At 42.7% G+C, this 25,417-nt stretch overlaps 2 protein-coding genes across 6 annotated transcripts; one reads left to right on the plus strand and one right to left on the minus strand.

The window, feature by feature from the left end:
* Positions 1 to 54: 54 nt before the first annotated feature.
* LOC100643679 (RING-box protein 2) lies at positions 55 to 24,947 on the plus strand. The gene is made up of 2 exons (XM_003392983.4): positions 55 to 456; positions 22,893 to 24,947. Exons 1-2 carry the CDS (start codon positions 303 to 305, stop codon positions 23,069 to 23,071), a joined length of 333 nt encoding a protein of 110 aa, XP_003393031.1. The 5' UTR covers positions 55 to 302; the 3' UTR covers positions 23,072 to 24,947.
* LOC100643557 (facilitated trehalose transporter Tret1) lies at positions 819 to 18,746 on the minus strand. Of its 5 annotated transcripts, XM_048408461.1 has the most exons (8): positions 17,680 to 18,746; positions 13,079 to 13,118; positions 8,862 to 9,323; positions 5,465 to 5,590; positions 4,156 to 4,279; positions 3,866 to 4,039; positions 3,392 to 3,771; positions 819 to 3,255 (listed from the first exon to the last, which is right to left on the minus strand). In XM_048408461.1, the coding sequence occupies exons 2-8, from the start codon at positions 13,109 to 13,111 to the stop codon at positions 2,674 to 2,676; spliced, it is 1,881 nt and encodes a 626-aa protein (XP_048264418.1). In that variant the 5' UTR covers positions 13,112 to 13,118; positions 17,680 to 18,746; the 3' UTR covers positions 819 to 2,673. The 5 variants fall into 5 exon arrangements, with proteins under 5 accessions (XP_048264418.1, XP_003393030.1, XP_012176721.1 ...); XM_003392982.4 differs by lacking the exon at positions 13,079 to 13,118; XM_012321331.3 differs by lacking the exon at positions 17,680 to 18,746 and having other exon boundaries at positions 13,079 to 13,183.
* Positions 24,948 to 25,417: the final 470 nt, after the last annotated feature.

Raw genomic sequence — 25,417 nt, forward strand, 5'->3', positions numbered from 1 at the left:
GTATATGTATACAGTCGAATGATTAAGGGGCATAGAACCGTTTGTTACCGATTGCGCACGATCTACATTATCGAAAACGCGCGTTCGAAGAAAGAACACCGCTCGTATTTGATTCACGGTATACCAATACCAAAATCGACAACGGTGTCGTTGATATCGTTCGAACGCGCGTGACAAAGTTGAATAAACGCAGGGAGTGCGTCACAGGTGTGGGATCTCTTTGAAGATTTTCATCGGAGACGGATGTTTGAATCATTGAGAGAGTTCGCGTCGCTTCGTCGTTTCTAACCTAAAAAGCCGAAATGGCCGAGACGGAGCAAGATTTAGGAGATCGTGCTGATAACGACAATTTAAAACCGGATAAACTGTTTATCTTAAAAAAATGGAACGCCGTGGCTATGTGGAGCTGGGACGTAGAATGTGACACTTGCGCGATATGCCGAGTTCAAGTAATGGGTAAGTTTACATTCAAATGCATATAGTCCATAGATTAAGGCATTTCTCGGAGACTCGTTTTGCTCGAAAGATCGAAACGATATTAAACTATACCTATTCGACGAACATACTTACGGACACATCGATCTTGCCGTTGTTAGCGACTTTGTGTTTCTTTTCGTATCTTTATTCAACGATCAAATTTGTTCCAATGAACAAATATATATCGTGTATATGTGGAATAACGTATGGTGTTACCTTACACGAAAAGCAAGACGATAGGATCGACAGGGGCAGGGATAAAAAATTCGTGAAAGAGCAAGGACGATAAAACGGATAAAGCAAGAGAGGAGAAGAAAAGGGAAGAGAAGAGAAGTAAAGAGTATTTTGTCAAACGTTATATTTTAATAACTTAGAAATGTACATGTCAATTTAACGCGAATGAAAATAATAGTAGTAAAGTTACAAATCTTCGAGCGATATTTTTTCTCAAAATTTGGCAAGCACCCTACGCCTAAGCGGCACGCGTTAGAAATGTTAATTGGGTAAATAGAAACGAGAATAAAAAGGTAAAAGTAGAAGGAAAAAGAAAGGGCTGGGGCGTACGAAACAAAGCCTTTCCCGCGGGAACACGTATTTCTCGTGACGCGATAGATCTAGATCGTACGTGAAAGTATACGAGATAGGAATGTTTCGTAACGTTTTCTTGTCTTGTCCCAGTGGTGAGATTCGGAATGATGATGCGAGAATAAAGGCAGTTTAACCGCACGACATCGAGAACGATGTGCATACATCCACGCATTGAGAAAAAAGAATGGAAGAAAAATACAGGCGTGAAAAAGGGGAAGGAGTATGAGGAAAAATGAGTTGGGTCGGGACACGGGATAGGACAGGACGCGCGACGCTTAAGTACAAACGAGATTCGATTGAACTGAAACAGATCTCGGTACATATTATCGGAAACTAGGAATAAAAATGAAGAATTAAAAGCGCATACTGTGTAAAAATCGCGTTACAAATATATATCGTTGTATAACGAGAACCGATTCTCAAAGTATATACATGCATTCTGTATATACATGTGTACGCAAGAAATGCGATATGTCGTGCGCCATTGTGCGCGATACGTTTCTTTCGTGAGTTACATCAATTTCAACGATGAAAAAATAAACGCGTATTATTTTACCTCTATTTCTTAACTTATATCTGAATGATACGATTTAGTTCGTTGATAGATGACGCAATTGTTCACTGACGCAAATCGGTAACTACATACATATGTACAAACGCGACGGTCGATATTGATAGAAATGCACAAGAATTACCTCTACGACCGTCGCGTAAAAATTTTATTGTCGCGATGATACAGAAGGAAGAAACGTTTGTTTTTCCCTTTTCGACGTTGTTTATACGCATTTTCTTAAGTACAACATATCGGTGTACTCGAATCTATACACACGTGTACTAATTAAATAATTCATCCTTGTCGTTAACCTACTCGTATACCTTTAGTAAAAGTACTAATTTGAGGTAGACCCTGTAAAGTATTTGAAATAAGAAAAATAACGGTTACGTATGACGTCTAGTCAACGGATCGTTCTCTCAAGTTGAGCTTGCGTTCGCAATTATGTCGTTAAACTATCAGCCGGTCTTGCGTCAAGCAAGCGCTTTTCGTAAGTACATACAAACAACAAGCCGATCTACCGAAACTTCCGCTCTCTAAAACTTCCTTCGTCTTTTCTCTTCGTTTCTTTTTCTTTTTTCGCGCGTTTATCCTGTTGCTTTCTTTGGCTGCCATCTGCTCGCACCTTTCCAGAAAGCTAGACGCAATGGAAATAATTTTCCGACAACGAAGAGTATTTGGTGTTTGGTTTAAAAACAAGTAAAAAATTGTTGTTGTCGAAGCGAACGGTTTCACGTGTAGGGTCGTTTGGAAAGGGGCCGGAATAAAGAGACAATCGGAGAAACGAAAGTGAACGAAGCAGAGAGCAGCCGCGTACGAATCGAAAAAAAGGTTGAAAAAGGAGAGAATCGATCCGGAAGACGGTTCTCTCTAGATACCCCTGCCCTTCGCTCGTTCTTATCAACAGACCGAAGGAACTATAGCTATAGGATTCGTTCGTTTCATAACGAAGCGAAACACGCGCGAGTTAGTGCCGACGTCGCGATCATCGTCGCGTTAGTCGAACGGATTGATTGGCTAACTATCGATGTTGAGAGCGAACGAGAGAGGAACAATTAACAGGCCATAGGCATAGGCTTCATGTTAGCGACCGCACTCATTCTTCTCACCGGTCCGGTGAATCTTTTCTCGATTTCCTCGAGAGATCTACCTCGCGTTTCTGGTACGCTGACGATTACGAAGACGAAACCAACTAGAACGATCGTACCGAACATCCAGAAAGTGCCGTACGGTCCAATCACCGAAACAATGTCTTCGTATGTCTTCGTGACGATGAACGTGCAACTCCAGTTGAAAGCCGTGGCTACGCTGGCTGCCGAGCCGCGTATCTTAACCGGTAAAATCTCGCCCATCATCAGCCATGGAATCGGGCCAAATCCCAGAGAGAAGCCGATTACGTAAACGATCAGACTCATTAACGGTATCCAACCGAATGCCGTCACATCCACTCCTGTCGCCTTCACGTAGAAGAACGTACCGAATGTGAATAGAGTTAGACACATCGATATAGCGCTTATGTACAGCAACATTTTTCTGCCTAGTCTGTCTATAACGGATGCCGCAACGAACGTTGAAATGAAGTTTACGATACCTACAACGATGGTAGAGATGTTCTCGTCGATGCTACTTCCAGCGTCCTGAAAAATAACATCGGAATAATCCGAAGGTTAATCTTCGCTTCTTTGTATATATATGTACATTTTGTTCTGTTTCTTACTAATCTCTACGCGAATATGCAAAGAACAGGATAAAGAGCAAAGAGCAGAAGCTTACCCTAAAAATTTGAACGGTATAAAATATAACAGCGTTGATTCCCGAAAATTGTTGGAAAAACATAAGGCCAAGCGAGATGAAGAGTGGCTTCAGATGATTTTTCTTAAACAGTTGCATGAATGCACCCTGCGAAACGTTACGTTCGCTCTCGGTGTGTAACTTTTGAACGGAGGACAGTTCGTCGGTAATGTCGGTGCCTTTGCCTCGCAGCCATTGTAGCGATTTTCGCGCCCTTTTTGTCTTTCCCTTGGAGATATACCATCTAGGAGTCTCGGGAATCACGAACATCAGAATCATGAACGGTATCGGTAAAGCAGCGCCGAGTAGCGCGAGATTTCTCCAGTCTAGATACATGCCGGCTATGAAGCAAACTAAAATTCCTGAAGAAATCAAAAGGCAAACAAAGTTAGTTCGATTTCCATCGCAATATCGATACTTGGATATCTCGATAACTGGAATAGAGAAGCTGCTCACCTGTATTACCAAAAGCAGTTGGTAAGAGACCAAGGGTACCACGCACCTCGGCTTGTATCGTTTCACCAAGATACACTGGTAGCGAAAGCGACGCAATGCCAACGCAGAACCCGCATAGAGCACGGCCGGCGAGCACCATGGCAACATTCGCTGCCAGGGAGATTAGTAGCCAGGCTGAAACGATATCGATCGATTAGTCGAGCCGTTAGCGACGTAGGGGATCGTCGCGATCTGAACGATCGTCGAAACGTATCGATCGTTGGAATATTGGAACGGGAACGCAGCCTTACCTGCGATGAAGGGTAATGCGGTGGCCAAAATAGTGTTTCTTCTACCAAGGTATTCGATACTTGGTCCACCGATCATGCCTCCAAAAAGCGCGCTCAACGGCATGATCGATCCTATCCACATGCCCTGAAACAAGAACCTCTCATAACGATCGTGTTCCAACCGGTCCTCGATCGTTCCTCGATCTTGGTTTCCCGATCTTGTCGTAAGCGCGAGCGATCTTGTTATCCTATTCAAGATCGCTCGTCGACCTTCGAATATAAACAAGTCCGGGGTGTAAAGGAAATACGGAAGGAAGGAACGAAGAAATTGTTTAAGGAACGTTATCGCGCTAGCGTAGACCTTGATCTGCGTACGACGGTGATCGTTGAGAGGCGGGACATTGAGGAACCCGGAAGCATTTACATGGCGTTTATTCACGCGCGCGATTAAACCTCCAAGCGCATCATCGACCGATCGAAGGTTGTGGTAAATCACGGCAAAAGTCGCATGGCGTAACAACGTAACGACTACCGGGAGGTAGCGACGTAGCAACTAGCAACGTAGAGCGACTTAGCGGCGTGCCGGCATCGATCAACAAAGAACCAATCGCGTGTCCCGCCAATCGAGGCTGGACAAGGCGCGTCGATGGTTGTTGAACGAACGAAACGCGACACGGGGTCGTATGGGAAACGCGTCGAATCGTTGATTCTACGTCGCATTGACGCACTCGATGGGTTAAACGCTCAATCATTTATTGACCCTTTCTCGATATCGATGGTGTATATATATGTACACACACATATACATATGTATATATGTATGTATATACGTGTGTGTATCTTTCCTCGCGTCGTTGTTATCCATTGTCGCTGTCTCAGGATCGTCGCCCTCTTTCAAACGACCGACGCGAAACGATCTTTCTCGCGTAACACATCTTTGCCGAACGCGATCGTTTTACCTAGTTACGCGTCGATTGAAAAGAAATTCGCGATGGAACGGTAAATCACTGGTTCGCGTAATCGAGAACGACAGCGGAAGCATAATCGAAATACGTTCGAAAACAAACGTGCCTCGGTAACGATCGCTTGACCTTGGCTCGGTCTTCGGATAAGAGGAGAATTCGGATAACGTCTTAGTTACGTACGGTTTCTCGTTTCACCGAAACACTCGAGATTGCGCGATCTCCTCGCGAGGCACGTTTGTTTAAAAACAATGTTGTCCACGAAAGACGGTCGTCCCTTCGGTCCCTTCGTTCCTCGCTCGATTCACCCTTCCGCAAGATCGCTTTTACATCTCAGAACGTAACGGAAAGACTTTCGTACTACTTACGGTTTCTTTCGTTACTTCGAACGTAGCCGTTGCGTTGTCCCGCATTGAAACCAAACCTGGGGAGGTATAGGAGCTCGAGTAACCTACCACCATGGAACACATGGACACCGACAAGGCAGCCAACACCTGAAAACATTTGAATTAAAACATTGATTAATAAGGTGGAAAAAAAATTGTGGCAGAGCGATCGAACGTAGACTCGTAGAATCACGTGGTAACAACTCGTGGTTAGTTTCATCAGCTACAAAATAAGCTACTGGTTGTAACAGCGCGATGTTTACGAGATAATATCGGTCGAGCGAGATCCGGTAAAATCTCGACCGATATTCGATACGAAAGGTCGAGCAGTGGTTACACGCGTAGGAATAAACGACGAACGAACGAAACAACGGAAGACGAGGGACGCTCGCACGCGTAAGATCGTTGATAACATCGTTCAGAGATTTCTATATAAAGTACACAATGCCATTATGTCGATACCTGAGTGAAGGTGCATTTAGCGACTGGCGCGTTGCCCGGTAATTCGATGTTCACATGGGTATCAGCTCGCATAAGAATCTTCATGATCGAGAATGATACGGAGACAAGGTCGGACGAAAAATTTCACGGAGATGTCCTGCCAAAGCGTCACGGTCCCTACGATCGTTCTCGCCTAGACGTTAACCGCTCGATTTTGCTTTCGAATCGTAGGATGCCGGACAAACCGTTCCAACACGGTCGCGATTCGCGCGTGCCGATCAACGTCGATTTAATTTTATTATTACACCGTATCGGATCGTATCCTTTCGACCATTTAACTGTCGGCGCGTCGCATTGGCGAGATTTGCCGTCACTATTGTTGGCTTCGCGTCCTCGTATGAAATATCGTCTCTGGTCCTGTTGTTGTTATCGTTCTTGCTATTCCTCGTTTACTCCTTCCTCTACTTTTTCTTCTTCTCTTTCTACTTGTTCTTCTCTTCTTGCTGGCGCTGTCGCTGCCAATGTTGCTGTCGTTGGTGCAATTGATATTTTTTTTTGTCGTCAAGGTTGACGGTATCGGTAGCGTTGTCGTCGTCAATACGATGCGGTCGGAGCTGTCGTTAACGTTGACGTTGTTCCCGTATATCAATTACACGCTATTGGTACTCGTGGACCGACGGGTGGTTCCCTGTTTATATAGGGAAACGATGCTGGGGGGCCGCGACTATCCCTTCCCTTGTCATTGCGAGGATCCATCCGTCCGCGAATCGGACGATTATACGTACCTACGGTCGTATGTGTGCGCGCCGCTTTCGCGTACGCGGGGTTCTATGCGTGAGCGTAACTCGTGCCATTCCTTCGTGCACGTTACTCGATCCCGGCACGTGGGACTAATTTCGAGAGATCGTCGAATCGAAGTAAGAGGAAAAGAAAGAAAAAGAAAGGAAAGAAAGAGAGGAAACGAAGGTGTCGATCGCGACAAACGGCCGGTCGAGTTATCCCCCTTAGCCGCTGGCCGCTTCGTTTTCTTCGAATACGTTGGCCGCGATCGAACGAGTGCTTATTTAAAAAGAGAGCCTTGCCTCGGAATCTCGCGACGGAACCGCGTCGTTGCTGCGACCGGTCGATCTTGTTACTCGCGACCTTCTTTCGCGTTGCGTAATCTTCTTTGTCGGAGCACAACGCATTGCTCTTCTTTTTCTCTCCCGCGTGCAAATATGAGCTACCGTATTTCGTTCCACTTCGTTCCATTCCGTCCCCTTGGTCGTTGCATCGACGCGCGATCGGCGGCAGACGATCTCCGTAAACCGAGATATACTACGTCGTCGACTATGTCGATGGAAGATGGATGCAAAAGCATTTCTGCGATCGCGAGCGAGACAAAACGCGAGTGTGATCGAACGACGCGGTGCGATTCAACGGCATCGTGCGTACGCATCCGTAACGATGCTCGTGCGATCTCGACAGATCGTATCGATAAGTTTCGTTGCAATTTGACGTTCGTTCGATAACGTCTAAGATCGAACGGACTGATTTAAGGACGATCGAACGTGGAATTCGCGATATCCGTTAATCGGCTACGCGACTCGCATCTCTCTTGTCATTTTGCACTATTAATTGTTTAATATGATGCGCAAACGTCTCGAGAGTACGTCAGCGATGTACATACGTGGAAGGAAATTAAGTCGTTAGTTATTATCAGAAGCGTGCAAGGTCACCGTAGTTGGGTACAAACGTGCATGCACGCATGCGATGCATGCATTCGCCTTTTGTTTTCCGCAATTGCCTCTTTCGATAGAGAGATCACGAAACACGCGCGAGATCAATGCGCAATTCCTTCCCCTTTCCTCATTATTACACCTGTCCCGTTTGCTTTTGCATCCTTTCCCATTCGTCTATACGTACACTCACATCTTCCCATCCATAGACGCGACCCGTGTCGTTTTTTTCTCTGTGTGTTCTTTCGGACCGATTTAGTTTGCTTTAGATTACTATGTACATAGTTTAATTCGAGTCGGACGCGTGCCACGAATAAAAAGAGCGTGGCGTGATGATGAGTAAAATATAATCTCGTTAGCGATGGTTTAATTGCGAGTTCCCCGCTCCACGTTCAACGCTCAACGTACGTATCATGAACCGACAGTTTTTCGGATACCGGATGCTCATTTTTTTGAATCGAGCAACATCGCGTTCGGTTTGCGTACTTTCGTAATATCGTGTTGTTCACGATATTTATCCCGTTTGCGCAACGACAAATATAATTCTGAATATACATATATACATACGCACACATATATATATGCATACGCATACGTAATGTAGATGTCGTAAACACGAAGATCACGATGCCCTCGAGTTTAGATCGAATGACTGACAGGACGGAGAAGGCACGCATGGCATTCGATTCGCGTGAGAAGGAAAAGCGTCGAGGGCGAGAAGCTTCGGGATCCTGCACCGCTATCGCGATGCCGCCTCGTGCAACGGTCGTGCAAGATTCTTTTGAAATCGCGAAACCTTCCTCGATCGTAATATTCGTATATTCGCGCGTATTCGATCGTAAGACTCGCGCGGCGGACGAGTCCGGATTCTAAGAGACTCGAGGCGAGTCGGAAGGAAAATGGATCAAGGATGCTTCCTCGAGTTATCCTTGGAACTCGTACGCGAGTAGAAAAGAACGTGGCCTCTGTCGTTTTCTCGCGGTACGTAACCATCGTCTCGTCGAAACTCATACGACGGGAAAACGGATTTGCGAATGGTCCACGTGTTTCGTCAGTGTCAGCTGTAAACGGTAACCGGTTTCTCGATAATCGTCTTCCCGCCCGACTCGAGAATTACGCGAACACGATTTTGTCATATATTGTTCGCCGTACTTGTTGCAACGCGTCTAAAGTCTTTGTGTCAAACAACGAAAAGATTAAGAAAGCAAACGTTGAATTACCTGATTGGCATAACGCATGATGGATGGTTTCGGTTCCTTCTGGAACTGCGTACGCATAACGGTGTCCGAGTCCTTGGTCGGCTTGACATTTTGAGAACTCATGCTTGGCTTGGTAAGCTCAACCCCCGTATACGGGGGTTCACCGACCAACAATGGATCGAGTTGTTTGTAATCGTGATCGATACCCTTGTCGAGGGGATCGTACATATGAGACCCGCTCAGGGTCTTCTGATGATTGTTCCTCAAGTTCTGTGCATAGTAGTGGTTACTGGGGGCGGTGACACTGTTGCCGGAAAGAATCACCTTTTTCTCCGCGATCAAGGCTGTCTGGCTGTTGAACGGACTCGCGTTCGTCGCAATCGTCGTGTTGGACGAACAATCTAGGTTGATACCCGAATCGTTCGTGACCGATCTCGTAACCGGAGGCACCCTCGTATAATATTTCGGTAAAACGTTGTGTTCCTGTAAACAGATAAATTTGCCATTGTCAATTTTTCGTTTCTATCGCTTTCGTGTTTCTTCTCTTCTCTTCTGTTTCTTTCCCTTCCGTTTTATTTCGTTCGATCTCGCGTTCGCGTATCATCGCGCCATACGAGATACGAGCTTTTTCGCTCGATAGTCCGAGGCAGAACGAAGCAAAGGCGAATCACCGATAAATAATAAAGGCGATTTGACTTTCGATGGAAAGCCGAATCGGCGTTTATTCGACCGAACCGAACGAAAATCGAACTTACTTGCTTGGTCGATCGGTCCTTCTTCTTTCTTCTTTCTCCTGGTAGGGACGTATACCGCTTTCCCGTATACGCTTTTCGTGGCAAATTTTCTTTTATTCGAACCGGTGTAACAGAATTTATCGGAGAGTATAAAGATATAAGAAAATACCGATCGAAGAAACCGATACGCGTTTAGTCAACGAACAGCAGAGAGCTACGCGAATCCAGTGTTCGCAGTGGAACGATCGACTGCATACATCAAGGGGATGATGGAATTTTCAAGTTGGAGTATTTATACTAGTTTCGTTTATCGGTAGTCATACAGAGAGAAACGACATGGAACGAAAGAAAGAGTAGGACGCATGTAACGATTATCGTAACGAACCAATGACGAAAAAAGACAAAGAGCGAGAAACAGCGTGATTCTTTCTGTACCATTAGATGACTTTTACTCCTGTTTATCGATGACCTGTGTTTAACCCTATGTTCACGATCGAATCATGAGCTCTTCACTTTCGCGAAAGTTATGTTCGTGACTGCAACGCATCTTGACACGTATGCTGATTCTATTTATCTCGAACTGTATTTCGATCGATTCACCGATTTCTCCGAATTTTCCAAATTCTCCGAAAATCGACGACGCATAACACGTATATCACAGACCCGCTACAATCTCGCAATGACTGATTATCGACATCCGTACAAAATTGAAAACGTACGTAGGTCGATTTCCCGGTTGATCTAGACTTGCAAATATATCGTTTTCGCATTCTATTCGAATAATACCGATTGTTTTTATGCTAGCGTTATATAACATTTTCCACGATCGATATTCCATATTTCCTATAATTATAAAACAAAATGTTTTCTGCTTTCAACGACTATCTATCTCTCTTTGGCCCTGGCCTTTATACCCGGCACATATTTTTTATCATTTCTCAACCCCTTTCGTCCCAACGCGTCGCGTTCGTTTTCCTTCTTGTTCGTCTTTCGCGTCTCTATTACCCGAAGACTGCTACTTCTCCCGCTAATTAGATTTCCAATTGCCGGAAATCTATTTTTTCTCTAATTCTCTTATCAAATTGAACTCGTCGTGCTGGATCAGCTAGCCGATAGTCTATTATAGTCTCGTTGCTCGCATTTAAGAAACGATGATTTCATTGTTTGCATTTGTGCTATCGCTTCTCCTTTGGACTCAATAGCCGATCGTCCTCGATACGGATACAACATATTGGCGACTTCTAGTAACCTGCCGCTCATTGTCCTTCGTAGTACTAAATAAATATAAAAAGAACAATGAACGCGTCTTGTTGCGGTATAGTCCTCGCACGATGTACACTGTACAAATGATCTTCGACCTTTACGATCGTGACACAGCGGTTCGTGAACCGAAACCGCTCCAACTAAAAAAACGTTTAAAAAAACGCGGGCGCGAGCGTGCGTGCGCCCGAGGTCGCCCGCTATGTACATATATAGGTTCGATATCGCCAGATTCTCGTGGCGCTATCTAACGTGAACGTTAAGCACCGTTAACCGACGGACGAGAAACGAATTGGAGTTGTGAAAATGGTGCGGCGCGTACCCTGCGATCGCTGTATTCGCATCACGGACCTCCGCCAGTATTATCTTTCGAGTAACTCTCGTTTGCTCTCGACATTTTTCGTTCGGCGTTTCGCGAAATTTTTCAATCTTATTGCTACAAAATCGTGAAAAATTCATCCTATGTCAATCTTTTCGAAAAACGAACAATCTTCGTAGGTACGTTATTTTCATCTGGCTGCATTCATAGATCTTTAACTCTCCAACATTGTCTCTTCTTCGTGTACGTATGTACGTTAAAATATGGCAAATATTTATATTTCGGCCTCGTCGATGTTTTCGATACGTCAAAGTCGCGTGATAGAACGTATTGCGAAATAACAAGCGTAAATGCTAATGAAACGCAATAAATTCATCGATTCCAGTCGTGCTTTTGAAAAAAAAAAAAAAGAGATAGAAAAAACGTACGTTACATCGTTGACTTCAAACATACCGCTCGGACAGAATTACGTAAACTTCCATTAAGTACGTTCGATATTACATTTGTTATTCCGTTTTGAAAACATGCGTAGGCCCGTGCAACAAGCATGTACTTTCATCGTTCCATTTGCGTAGTCTAAGTCGTACGACGATACTATTTTCGTTTCTTCCGAACATTGCCGAAGAAAGACGTGGCTATCATTTCATAAAAAGAAAATGAAATTAACGCGGCACGTGCTTGCATGGAACGGGAACGTAGAAAACGAGAGCAGCAAATGCAGTCGATAAAACAAGGGAAAAGAGTATACAGAGAAGAGAAGCAGATACTTTGCAACATCTTCGTACAAAGGCGCACTGATTTCAAATCCAAATGTAACATGCGTGGTCAAAATACATTCGAAACGAAATCGAATCACTTAACTCGATGTTACGCCTCTGTGGTATTTACTATCGGTAGGAAAATATGAAATTCACGATATTCGTTGTGGTATTACATAGTTTAAGTTGTGTAAGTGCTCATGAAAATCAATTTGTCACGTGTTTCGTTTACATATGAATGTTGTATATATATGCCAAAGACACAGGAAGGGATTTCATCGATATGCGGAATACGTGTGAATGCGCGCGCATCAGTCTAATCCCAGTGATCTTGGCCCGACCGTGAATTGACGTTGAATACTGGCGTTTGTGCGCACGTTTTAACGATACGTACAAATACCGCGTGAATCGGAATCTGCGTGGATGTACATTGTACATGCAGATCCCGATTCGCTTACGATACTTATATATAACGTTCGAGTTTCTTGATTCGGCTATATACCACCGAAAATGAAGCTCATACGTTTATGGCGGAATGTGTTTCTAGAAACAAATTGATATTTCTATCGATAATATGTAGTTCGCCTTAGTTTAGCTTGACAAAGATAAGATGCATGTGTAGCTAGAATCATTGCAAAATTTTTTTTACGCGAGGTTCGCTTCGGTGACATTTTAAGGAGAACTGTAAAGACCGTTCGAATCTCTCTCGTATTATAACTATGACTCGACGAAGGGCATAGAACGCGAACACATTTAATGCATTTTTCGCAACAAACAGAAAAGTAGAATGCGAAAGGATGGAAAAGAAAGAAACAAAAAGTGGCGACGTTCAAGGATATCGAATATCAAGGGTTACTTTTGCGTTTATGTATGCGAGCGTGTAAACGAGCAGAAGCAAAAAAAGAAAGAGAGATTGTCGGACCATACATCTACGACATGGCATACTCTGCGCTTTCACTCAGCGATTCCGCGCTCTATGACTCGATCGTGTTCTATCCGTACATCGCTCGATCGACTGGATCCTCTCGACACGACGAATCTTGCATGATGTTTCGAATGAATCTCCATATGGAGGAGATCGACGGGAGAAGCTACGCACATGTTCTCTATATGCAGATTTCGAAATGAAGGTGCGGTTGACTTAGAGCAATACATAGTGTGACGTACCAGCGGCGTAGACACTCGTGGCTGACGAAGCATTTTAGCGCTGCGTCCGTGACAATTAACGTAGAGATAAGTCGACTGCAATATCCACATCTTGCTGGCCGAAATATATTATGCTACGGAAAGCGGTATAGCGGGGAGCATTAGATAATAGTTGGTAATCTTTGATATCTAGCCTGTCAGTGTCTACGATATACGACTCTTTTGATGTTGCTACGTACCTATGTATCTAAGCCGTATGGCGTCTTACCTACTTCCCCTCATTTCTTCCCTGTTTCTCGGCGATTCGCGACAGTACAACATCGTCGTCGAACGCGGCGCGATGCAATATATAATAAACACGAATTATGTTATTCCATTTTCGAAGCGTAGCCCGCTTCTTTTACGATAAACACCGACATATGCGATCGCGCGTTGCCATAACTCTCGTTTCGTAAAATTTCGCGGACTTTCGATAGCGAACACGCTTCTAATCAAATTCTGACTTTCTTTCTGCATTATCTTTTCGTTGCGTTTTATTCTTCGTTACAATCGTATTGCGTCGAGTGTCGATATTCGTGGTATCGAAGAATGAAAGAGCGATGAACCCCCGTTGCACCAACAACCAATGTTGATTTTGACAATTAGCATGAGAATGGAAAGAAATGCTTTGAGTAAAACGCGTGGTTACAAACGTACGTATATATTGAACAGTGCCCTTAATGGAAACACAGTGACGAGCAACGTACGATGGTGAGAAGATTCATCTTTCGAACTATGAATGCGCATCGTTTATTTTATCTACATACGATCGGTAAAGGAATAAGATCCATACGGTTTGACAGCGTGCGCGTGCGTATTTGTACAGGGTGTAAAAAAAGTAAGTGTAGAAACCACTATAACGTAATTCTACACCTTCGGGTCGATGGAGATTCGTAAAAAAGAAGTTTGCGTAAAATTGATCTTGATCTTGGGATTCTAGGTCAAGTCTTTCTTATTGCATCGTATTCTATTCATCAATAAGGATCAGAGTCTCGGAGGAACTATGGGTCGCAACTCAACCGTTCTCTGGAAAAAAGTTGTTGAAGCTTCGGTAATTCTTAAAGTGTCTTCGGCTCTGGTATTTTATTCGGATTGGAAAATATTTGACTAGAATGACACTTTTTAGGAGATTTTGAGGTTGCCGAGGCCGATAACGAGGCTCATTTTTCATGGAAATAAGGCTTAGAAAATTTAGGTCAACTTATCGATGTGTATCTCGCTTATGGATTTTGACCGTACCTTTTTTCAATTTTGGTGCTCTTAACCTACTGTATGGTTTACTCTGCATACATTTGAGTCACAAGTATTGCATTAGGTTTTGGTCGATCGTTTATTTTTCGGCCTCCTCACGATGACCGGTTAGGCGGTGATCATACAGAAAGCGGTAAGCGGTAAGTGGTAAAATAGGCATTTGAAGCATTGGCATTGGTTGTTCCGTCACTTATTGCGCCGCTTACCGCTAACTGCTCTGTACGATCACGATCTTGCGCGGATTTAAGACCTTCGTCGGCCGAATGTTGGAAAGACCGAATTTTCAAGATCGTTCTCATTTCCGTGAAAAATGAATTTCATTTTCGGCTTTAGCGGCCTAACCAATACCATCGAAGGGGCACGTTGAGATCAACAATTTTCCTGTCCGGATATTATATTTCATCCTAGATTTGACTTTATTCGCAATGTGTTTACATTTACAATGAGAAAGTAATTAGCGTGCGATTGACAAAGTAGCTGGAAACTATAGGCTAACTTGCAAAATGTTATTTTTCGAAAAATTAGCGAAAAGTAACGGAGATGTTTACGCGTGGATGAGGTTCGAAGGCAACGTGATTTTCAGCGGCTACAATTAACAATTTGATAATCAAGAATACTGCAGCGTTTTAACGGCGTAGAATTTCGCTTTTTATCCTAACGGCAGGCTGCGTCTCTCGCAGGCGTGACACTCGATACTGCAATTTCGTGTGGTAGAGTTCAAAAACTCGAAACTCACGATTTCAAATTCTCTCGCGGTAATACTTTTACTTGTTGTAGCCATCGTTGCAAGCAGAACTACATTTTGACAGAGCGTTTCGAATGACATTCTCTACGTGTAATCTGAACTCGTCCAAGAAGTGGATCCATCTTATTAGCCACGCTTATTGGCTCCGAAATTGCAACGCGAACCACGCTTCTCTGGAACGTGCGTTGTTCACAAATGAATGTAGTTGTTCAAGTAATAACATGTTCAATGAGCAAAGTGTCAGGAGTTGGGCTTGTAGAAATTCCCATGCAATGGTTGAAAGATCTAATCAAGGACGTTCCACCATCGACGTATGGGCAAGAATTTTTGGTAACCGCATTATTGGCCTCGTTTATTTACCTACACCGATAAAATGTGCAACATATTCGCAATTATTGCACATTGTGAATTCAGTAAGTTTAATCTTTTCCAGCGCTACGCAATCGCTGGTGTTCGCGGCCGTCAAGTGACTACGTGCCGGACAAACGCCGTTGCACCGAAGAGGTTGAGAATTATTGAAACTTCTACAATTTCTTTCCGAGAGGACACTTAAGTCGCGATCGATAGTTTCTTCGAGGCTTTCGATCCTGACGACGAAGAGGAAAATATGCTGTACTGAAAAAGAATTTAACCTTGGCCTTTGAGGTCAAGGTCAAATTGCTTTTTTTTTTTTTACAAATCTCCGATATAAGCATTTTCTTTTTACAAATCTCCATCGACCCGGAGGCGTACAATTACGCTACCAATTACGCTGGTTTTGAGACTTACTTTTTTTTTTTTAACACCCTGTACGTAAATACGTGTACGCATTTCATTTCCAAAACAATTGGTTTCTTTTACGTGCGATATTTATCGCGGATACGTGGTTCGGCTGACGCGCTCTGAAACTTTTTAAATGGAATCTTCAATAAAACATTTCGAAATAAAATATACGACGAAAAGAGAAAATAAGGCGGCAGTACATACAAAGTAGAACAAATTTCGATTTAACAAAAACAATGAATGTAGTATGTATTCGATGATTAAACGTTCGAGTGTGAATGGTATGGAAGAAGCGGGTCCGAAAACACTTAGAAACTATTGTTAACGATTAAAAAATACCATTTATTGAAAAATATGTTTCTTGTATTACAAAATTTGTCATCTTTTGATCGGCACACGCCGATCGACGATTCTGGTGGACGACATGTCCTAAAATTCAAACTTCGATATTATATATATATTTCGCGTTTCAATAATTACGAATTACGAATATCAATACGAACGCAAAAGACTAACAGCAACAGCGTTTAAAGATCCTCTTACTGTCGCGACGACGCAATCTCGTTTATTCAATGAAACAGGCGCGAACACCGTTTAGCCGATAATGATGCAGAGGCGTAGTGGTTCGTCAGTGACCGAAATTAGCTACCTCGTTGATTAACGCACGAAACGTTACAATTGTCGCTTGCGTTTACCAAAATCAAATGCTTCTATGCGATACGTATTTAACTGAATCGTGATAATATAGACGCACGGTTTTAACTCGACGATCGATATTTTTGGACGGTGGCGGTCACGTACCAAGCGTTGCCGAAATTCGAAAACTCAAAGAAATACCAACGACAAGTATCAAAAATACATATAACATAAACGCGCGCGAATGAACAACACCGAACGTCACAGTCGGTATGTACCACGAATGTTCAAGTATCGTTCGCTTTGCGTGTAGCTTTTGACATACGATACACCCGGCAACCTCCGCCGACATCGATGCATGCGATCGTCCTTTTTAAATATAGAACGAAGAAATTTCAGTACGAACGAAGGGATGCATACTGTCTGAATAGAAAAGCCATGAAACAGACTACTGGTGATGCACAGTAAAATTCCAACATTTTCCATAGGAGAGGGGATAGCCAAGAAAGGTAAAACAGAGAGACAGAAAAGTGAGAGGGTGAAGGCAGCAAGTAAGAGAGGAGCAAAATGGAAACCCAAAGATTCGAGTACGTGTGCAGTCCTGGTTAAAAGGATCGTAGAATTTCACGTGCGTTCGAATAAAACGTATGTATACTGGAGGTATCGATCAGCGTGCGAGAAGTACAAGGGCATGAGAGAACGGTAACTGAAACGATCGAAAGTGAAAGAGGAAGCGGAAGAGGAAGAGGAAGAGAAAGGCGGCTAAGGGGATAATTTAAAACAGGATTAAGATAATACGAGCGGCGAATGAGAAGAAAGATATATGATGAAAAATTGCAAAGAGTGACGATAGGTGGTGACGTGATATGACGGCAGAGGCGCCGGCCACAGAGTATACCGGGCGACCGGGCCTAGCGACGTCGGCGACGGCGGTGGCGGTGGCGGTGGCACGTACAGTGGAACTTTCCAGAAGCTCGGGAGGGGAAGAAAGAGCAAAGCGGTGAGAGTGCGGAATTGTGGAAACAGACACAGGAGGAAGAGAGAAAGAAGGCACCGAAAATGAACGAGGGAACACGAATTGGTGACATGGTTAGGCGAAAACGAGCCGGCGGAGAACGGACGGAATATACGTCGATTGCTATCGGTCGAATCCGCGTTACGTGAGAGATAACGTACGTACATATCTTACCTTTGTTTTTGAAAAAGACACAAGGCACAGAGGCCATGGCTGCATCATCTGTCTCCTCTGGGAATTGGACATTTTGTCGGCAGGCCTCAAAATGCTCTCGTTGTGTTAGTGCTGCGTCGCTAGTCGGACTGGTTCGCGTCACCTGAATCCCCGTGTTCTACCCACGACCAGATTCTCGAAACTCCCTATCGACTTTCTTCTCTCTCTCTCTGTCCTTTGCTATCTTTCTCTCGCGACTTGATACGAGACTCGTTTTGTCGCGAAAACGGTTTACAGTGCGTCGTTGACACTGTCACGAGATGCGTGAAATCGTGCGCGATATACAAACAGAGTACATATATCACGCTTCCTTCGATACTTCCTTAATGCAAGTATAGATTCGAATAATGATCGGTGCGAGTCACGCGGTGTTTGTTTTTCAGATAAATGTTCTTCTTCCTCTTCTGTCTCTTCTCTCAACGTGTGTACACAACCACCCTTACGAGACTGCGCGGCAAATGACTAAAGTCTAAATGATGCCGCGTGGACGATTCAACGTATTTCTTAGCTAGCTCGAGCTTCGAGTTCGAGCCCGAACCCACCACCACCACTGCTAAGCGGTACCAGCGACACCACAGCTACCCTCCTCTCTGATATGCTGTTGCTCCTGTTCGTGCTATGCTGTTCGGTGCAGTCCCGTGTCGTCCACTGTTTATCCGTCTATATGCTTCCTACGTTCCTGGCTTGCGCTATTCCTGCTACATCTGCCGCATCTGCAGCACACACGTTTATCTGTCCCTGTGTCAATGATCGCGGCTTCTATTAAACAGTCGATCACGACAAATTTTTTCAATCGTTTCTGTTTCTCTTTCTTTACCGGTAATTACCGACTCCAACGTCGATTTCCGTTTACCGATACGCTCGTTTCTCGTCTGAGTCACTCGAGATTAAGAGCGTGGTTTACGTAGTTCTAACCGTTTTTCAAATTATTATCGTATGTTTGTTCGTGGTGTTGTCCGTAAATTTGGATGTTACAAAATATGAGTGAAATGCACTTTTACGTGTGTTGGAACTTTGCTAATCAGATCGGGGGGTTTGTCTCTTTTATATAGAAGCCGGTGTGGTCGTAAGCACCGCCTCCTCCATTGGGGCGCGCGCCGCTGGTGGGGGATATGCGCGCTGACCTGGCACTTCCTCTCACCCTTCTTGTCCATCGGTCGGCTACGTTTCGCCTCGTCTCTGGCCTCTCGCCACCCCGTACCATACTTTGTCTCGTCGCACTTTATCGTGTCTCGCTTCACCTCGCTTCATCATACTTCGCTGGGCATAGCTCTGCCTTACCTCACCTCGCCTCACCGTGAATCGCATCGCCTCGTCCAGCCGCGTCAGCTTGCTGTATTCACGATGCCACGCGTTATCCTGCGATTTCTCATATGAATTCGACGCCGACTGTAAACGTAACTTATACTCCCTTGTAGTTTATATTCAGTGCCATGTTATACCATTAGATCTAGTATATCACACCATTTAATCTCGTTTATTTTTCGGAAGTCAGTCGAACTTGGATTCACTTTCTGTTCGGTTCCTTCCGTATCTTTCTCCACCGTAGATTCCGAGTCCGACAATTGCTTTACTCTCGACTAAGTATGATTACGATTCAGGGACATTTCGCAAACATACACATGTATACGTGTATATAGTTGGTTTCTTACAGTAGGAACAAAGAATACACGAATAGTAAGAAATGAAATCGGAACGTCGGGTTTCTCCAATGATCAAACTACGACGCCAATATCCTCCGGACTTTTCACGGAAGGTTCCAGTCGTTCGACCTCGTTCGGTCGCGACCGTATACAGTCGCCCTCGATCCTGTCCATGCGTGCACGCGTATAAAATCTCATCTCCTACTGCATTCTCTTTTATACTTGTGAAAATAAATTATTATCGAGATCGTACATTTTGATTCTACTCAATCCGCAAGTACTGGCAATGTTTTAATGTTTCACACGCTGGATCGTATATAAATTACGATAACACAGAAAATAGTCTATCGGATAACCGGTTTTGTTTGCGTCACTAATGTTTTATTTTTGCCCAAGAAAATTTTTCCCTTTTTTTTTTTTTGTTTTTACTATCGTAAATTACTTTGATAAATTTTAATACAGCGGTCGAATATTGCCTGCATGTACTGCAATTTACATCCATTTAAACGAAAGCAAAGGACGCCAAAAAGGCAAAAAGACAGTAGAGGTCTTATAAAGTTCTGCCTTTGCACTTGAGTTTCGTCTTTATTTAAATTCACGAAGCAACCTTATCTTCGTTCGGAGCGATAAATATAAAAATCGTTAAATATTCCTAATGAAATCAAAGTTGTTGCGATCAAAGCCGTATTTGTTGAACTTGAACTTTACATCGGTATGCAAAACGATATTTAAAATGACATCCAATTAAACGTAAATTTTTCTACGCATTATCAAAACGTAATATGCGATTAACAGTCGGGCATCATCGCATCTTTAACCGTGAGTTGTTTGCTAGCAACGCACATACATATGCATAAGGCAATAAAGCACGTGTAACATAGCAGAATGTATTAATATACGCGTATGTACATATAATTGTATTAGTGGATATAAAAATGAGCAGCGTAACGTGTAACGATTGATCGCAATTAGCATCGTCTCGGGACAAAAAACAACCAAATATCAAAAATCGGTATTAAATTGAGGAAAATTTCGATGCGATTTGCAAGAGAAGGGAGGACCCGAGAGATGATAGGAAGTTAGGAGCCAATGAGGAAAGAGTATTGTTTTTTCGTCTTATTAGTGTTATTCTTATTAGAGTGTCATTTGATAGTCATCTTTAGTTATCTTATTAGAGCGCCTGAAGCGTGGCATCGAATTCATATTTTGATATTGAATTCTAGAGGAGAACGACGACTACGTTGCAAATATCATTTCAGCCGAAGATCAATTTGTTGTCTTCTCTTCGTTTCTCCGATGATCAGAGTTCTTCGACAATTGTCGCATATCGTTACATCACGGAACACGGTCAACTCATTGATCGATAGGGGTTAATCGATGAAGCAAATTGTTAGTATCGTATCAAAGGAAAAATACCTGGTAGTTTCAATGATTGATAAAAATTTACGAATGCGACACTCTGACGCAACAAAACAAATCAAAGCCAAGTTGGTTCGTTCACAACGTAACGTGATAATGTTTAACGTCGTTTCGGATATTCGCTTTATTTATATGTGCAGAGAAAGAAAAAGCGAGTCGGAAGTAAAAGAAATCGTTCGTCAAAACGTGTTTACGTTTGATAAAGCGAAAGGTATTTCGTATTAAACGGTGTGTTCCTTTCGCGTATATATAGAAGGAAAATGTGAATGGGCGCGGCAATAAAAAACGAGCAAGTGTTGATACGTTTACATGCAATATGCATTGATCTATGTTGCGAACTTTGATTCGATACAGATGTTTTCAAAGTGTTTTCGAATATAGAAGTAGTAGCAAGGTAAGCTAGAATTAATAACGCGCAATTTTAATAGCGTAACGCGAACATCGGGAAGGAACATTCGCACGCGCGCGCCATTCAATAGTTCTCTCGTTGCAATATCATGCAGTCCCGTCGTCATCTGCCGTCTGCCAGGCCAGGCCTCCTAACGACCCAAGTTCCTCGATCCTACGTTCCTCTCCGTTTAAATCCAAACGTATGATGTAAGTACATATGTACATTGCTTGATCGTCGATCCTCCGCATGACTGATTCGAACATTTCGATATACCTAATTAATGCTAATTTCACGTTCGTTTTGACGGTCCAGACGACGTTTATCAACCGAATGAATTAATTAAACGATCGGCGTACGCAATATCGATCGATCTTTATTGACTGTCGGATCTCGCGAGAAGATATCATCGATAGGGCGCGTTCTTCGAACGTTCGAGAAACTCGTTAGAGAATCGAAGTGATGGATGCAGTCAGATTAGAGGCATAGCTCGTTGACTATCAGCAATATCATCGGCGTTAATATCCGCCGATCCTTACCTTTCCGAGTCTAAAAACGCAGTACGATAAATTATTCTCTCCTGTTACCAAGCGAATACGATTACTCGTTTGGTCGAAGTTTGAACCTAATCTTAATTCCGTTGCATCGATAAATTACGCTTTGAGGAAAGTTACCGTTGTTTACCAATGATTGCCGACGATCTGGGTTAACCGAAGGGCAGACGAGTAAAGTTAGTTGGATTGTTGTCCCGAAACGGATCAAATTTCCGGCAACTGTATGAAAAGATACGTTTGGTTAGGTCGCGCGTTGATTGACGTGGTTGATGACAATAAGAAAGTAGATGGAAAATAAGAGGGAAGGAAAGAACGCTCCAGAAGAAGCCTCTAAGCACGGTGGCTGATGCACGAACGCCTGTCGTTGTCCCGTTCGTCAGAGTTAATTGGCCCGATACCCTGCTCGCCTAAGACCCGAGGGCACGACTGATACGTTTGTCAGGATCCCCCGGTGTGGGTCAACGAGAAGTAGTTCTTGAGAATCGTTGTCGAAGATTAATCGACCAACTATCGTTTCTTCAGAACCGTCGTGTCGTGTAACTCTCATCGTAAACGCTTCAACATTCGTCATATATCGCCGATCGTCGACTCGGCTTACTTTGACTTTTTCCAGCTAAAAATATTATACCTGTAAATGATACGCGTAATTTTATTTCTAATTCTCTGAAAGATTGATTTCCTAGTATGTAATTACTCTCAACACACACACACACACACACATACATCGTATACACGTTCATCAGATAAGGCGGTGGAATTTTACAAGACATATACATACACTTGTACATACTTAGGTACTTCGCATACCCGAGACAACAGAGGCCAACCGAGACGATATCGATGATACTTGTCGATCGTCGGCTGGTTGGTGAATAAACTTCTCTTACACGAAGAGTATATTTTGGATTTTCACAAACGATTCATCGCTGAAATCTTCCAAAAAGTTATATTCTCGTTATTCAACTGATTCTACAACTTTACTATTACAGTGTACGCGTTGCTTTATATGTTATCCAACTAAATACTTACTTACGTTGTTTACATCTGCATTATCTACAATTTTCCATTAAATTTTATCAATGTCATAAAGGTATAATACACACGTGATTAATAAAAAAAAAATTATAGATACCGCTTAATCACCCTCTTTTTCTTTTTTTTAATTTTCAGATGCGTGTCTCCGGTGTCAAGCGGAAAGCAAAAAGGACGATAGCCGACAAGATTGCGTCGTAGTTTGGGGAGAATGCAATCATTCGTTTCACTACTGTTGCATGTCTCTTTGGGTACAACAAAACAATCGTTGTCCATTATGCCAACAAGAGTGGTCCATTCAACGAATGGGGAAATAACCAAACCAAACGAGCGAGACATTAACTACAGTCTCTTTATTTTCTTTATCCATTGTTTGTTCTCATTCTCTATCCCCCCTGCTCATACACTACATTTTCTACGTTTTTTCCATTCTTCTTCTTCAAGTACTTCCTTTTTTCCAACCTACCGTTCTTAAAGTTATGCGCCTTAAAATTTGAATTACATAACTACAAAATCATCCTACTTGATCAAAGGTGGAAGCTGCTTGAACTTAGGATCGTATTATAGTCGGTTTAAAATTCAATCAAAGTACGAAAATATGTGCTTAATGCGTAGGAAGAAAATCTTTTTTGATCGCTTCTAGTTGAATGGTATCAAATTATCGAATTTAATCCGTCACTAGATAAGTTTAGAGGGCGGAACTTTTAAAATTAGACCATCGCTAATTGCACCGATCACTTGCAAACAGCGATAGAAAATTTCAAAGTGCGAAGTGCATTTTGTGCTCGTGTATCCTTATCTATTATAAGATAACGCGATTACTTTGTTTTTAATATCTATCGATATCTTATTTAGTTTCAATTCTATTACATCATACATAATGCTAAAAATTATCGGTAGATATCGAAAGAAAAGAAGAGAGTTCAATGTCCATGCTTCGAGTTACGCAAATATTCTTGACTAAAATAGTATTCTGCCATGCGGGCTAACGATTCTCATAGCTCATTCGTTTGGATTATTTTTAAATAGTTATGTCACCTCTATAGAACTCTTGCGAAAAATCGATTCGATCATATCTTAAGTGCTCTATATTGTTTGTAATAAAAAAGGAGATAGACTAATTCGCTAGTATTAAGTTTTATTGACGGTTAAACAGAATTCTGACGAATTCGGAAAATTTCACGACATAATGCAAAACGGGGTGTACTACGATGTGGTACGTCTCGACTAGCACGTAATCACCACAATCCGACGCTCGAAGGTCGCTCCTTTCTTCTCTTCTTCGTTCGTAACCTGTTCGTTTCTACTATCCCCGTCTGGTTCGTCTTGGATCTTTCTTTTTTGTTCCCCTTCCTCCTTGTCAGGGCACTCGCCACCGTGTCGATTGTCCATTCTATCGTTGCCTGGCGTTACGTGTCGTCACGACTACGGAGGCTCGTCTGGAGGCTCGACCAATCGGATAGTAGAAGGGCATAACAGCGCTTATATTTATGACCTCGCAGTTGCCGTCACCTCTCGTGTTCCTTTTTTCTTCCTTTTCTATACCCTGCGCTCTCTGCTCCCTGCTATCCTCTATCCCTTCTTGATTCTCCTGCCTCCGGCGAGTCTTTCTTTCTTCCTCTACCATCGTTACGAACCTACATATACTATACGTAACATACACACACATGTACGCCTAATCTCTCCTACTCTTTTATGCCACCATTTTTTTTCTTCTTCCTCTGACTATTTCAACTTGCGTTTATTTCTTATATGGAATTTACGTGATTTTTGAGAATTTAGACCACACGATAATATAATATTTCAATTTTAATTTTTCACTAAAATTCTTAATCGATCGATCAAATCGATCGGTAATATCAAATGTATCTGCAATTTTATATACAACCTCACTATGTACTGCGACTGTTACGATAGGCAATAATGGTTTTACAATTTTTGCGTAACGACTACTAATAATATTCTCTATTTTCGTCCAATTTTTTCCATATTATATTTATGTGGGAATTAGCGTCGTCGGCGTTTATCGTTAAAATTATCTCATTTGTTATTTAAGGACATCTACATATATTATTGATAAAAATAAAGTTTCGTGATTACAATAATGTTTAGCACAAAGTGATATGATGTGTTAAGTCGTGCTAAACTGTAAAAGATACGTGATTTAACAAGAAATAAAGTGAAATAGAATTATTTGAGAAGTAATTAATTATTTTATCAACATTTTATATAAGCACACAATCTGACGTATACCATACCGAAATTGCGTGACTATACACACGTGCACGTTTGTTGAGAGAAAAAGAGAAGAAAGCGAAAGAGAGAGCTAGGGAGAAGAGAAGAGAAAACAGTTAGGCATTGATATGGAATGACGCAATACCCCACAAGTTTGTCCGTCACGTTTTTCTTGAAAGGCGGACACGCGACGTAGGTATGTAGACTCGAGGTCAACTTGAGTCGAGCCTCCACAGAACTTGCCTTCTCATTGGTTCTAATTTAGGACTGCGGGACTGGATTGTGGATCTGCAGTATAAAGTAATTTATTGTTTTGTGATATGTATCGTTAACTCCGCTGCACGCGGTTATGAATATTTAAACATCAAATAGATTATGTTCTAAGTATGTCGATAAGTATAACTGTTCTTTTCGTGCATTAGAAAACG

Source organism: Bombus terrestris, chromosome 1 (genome assembly GCF_910591885.1).
Source record: "Bombus terrestris chromosome 1, iyBomTerr1.2, whole genome shotgun sequence".
Classification (NCBI taxonomy): domain Eukaryota; kingdom Metazoa; phylum Arthropoda; class Insecta; order Hymenoptera; family Apidae; genus Bombus; species Bombus terrestris.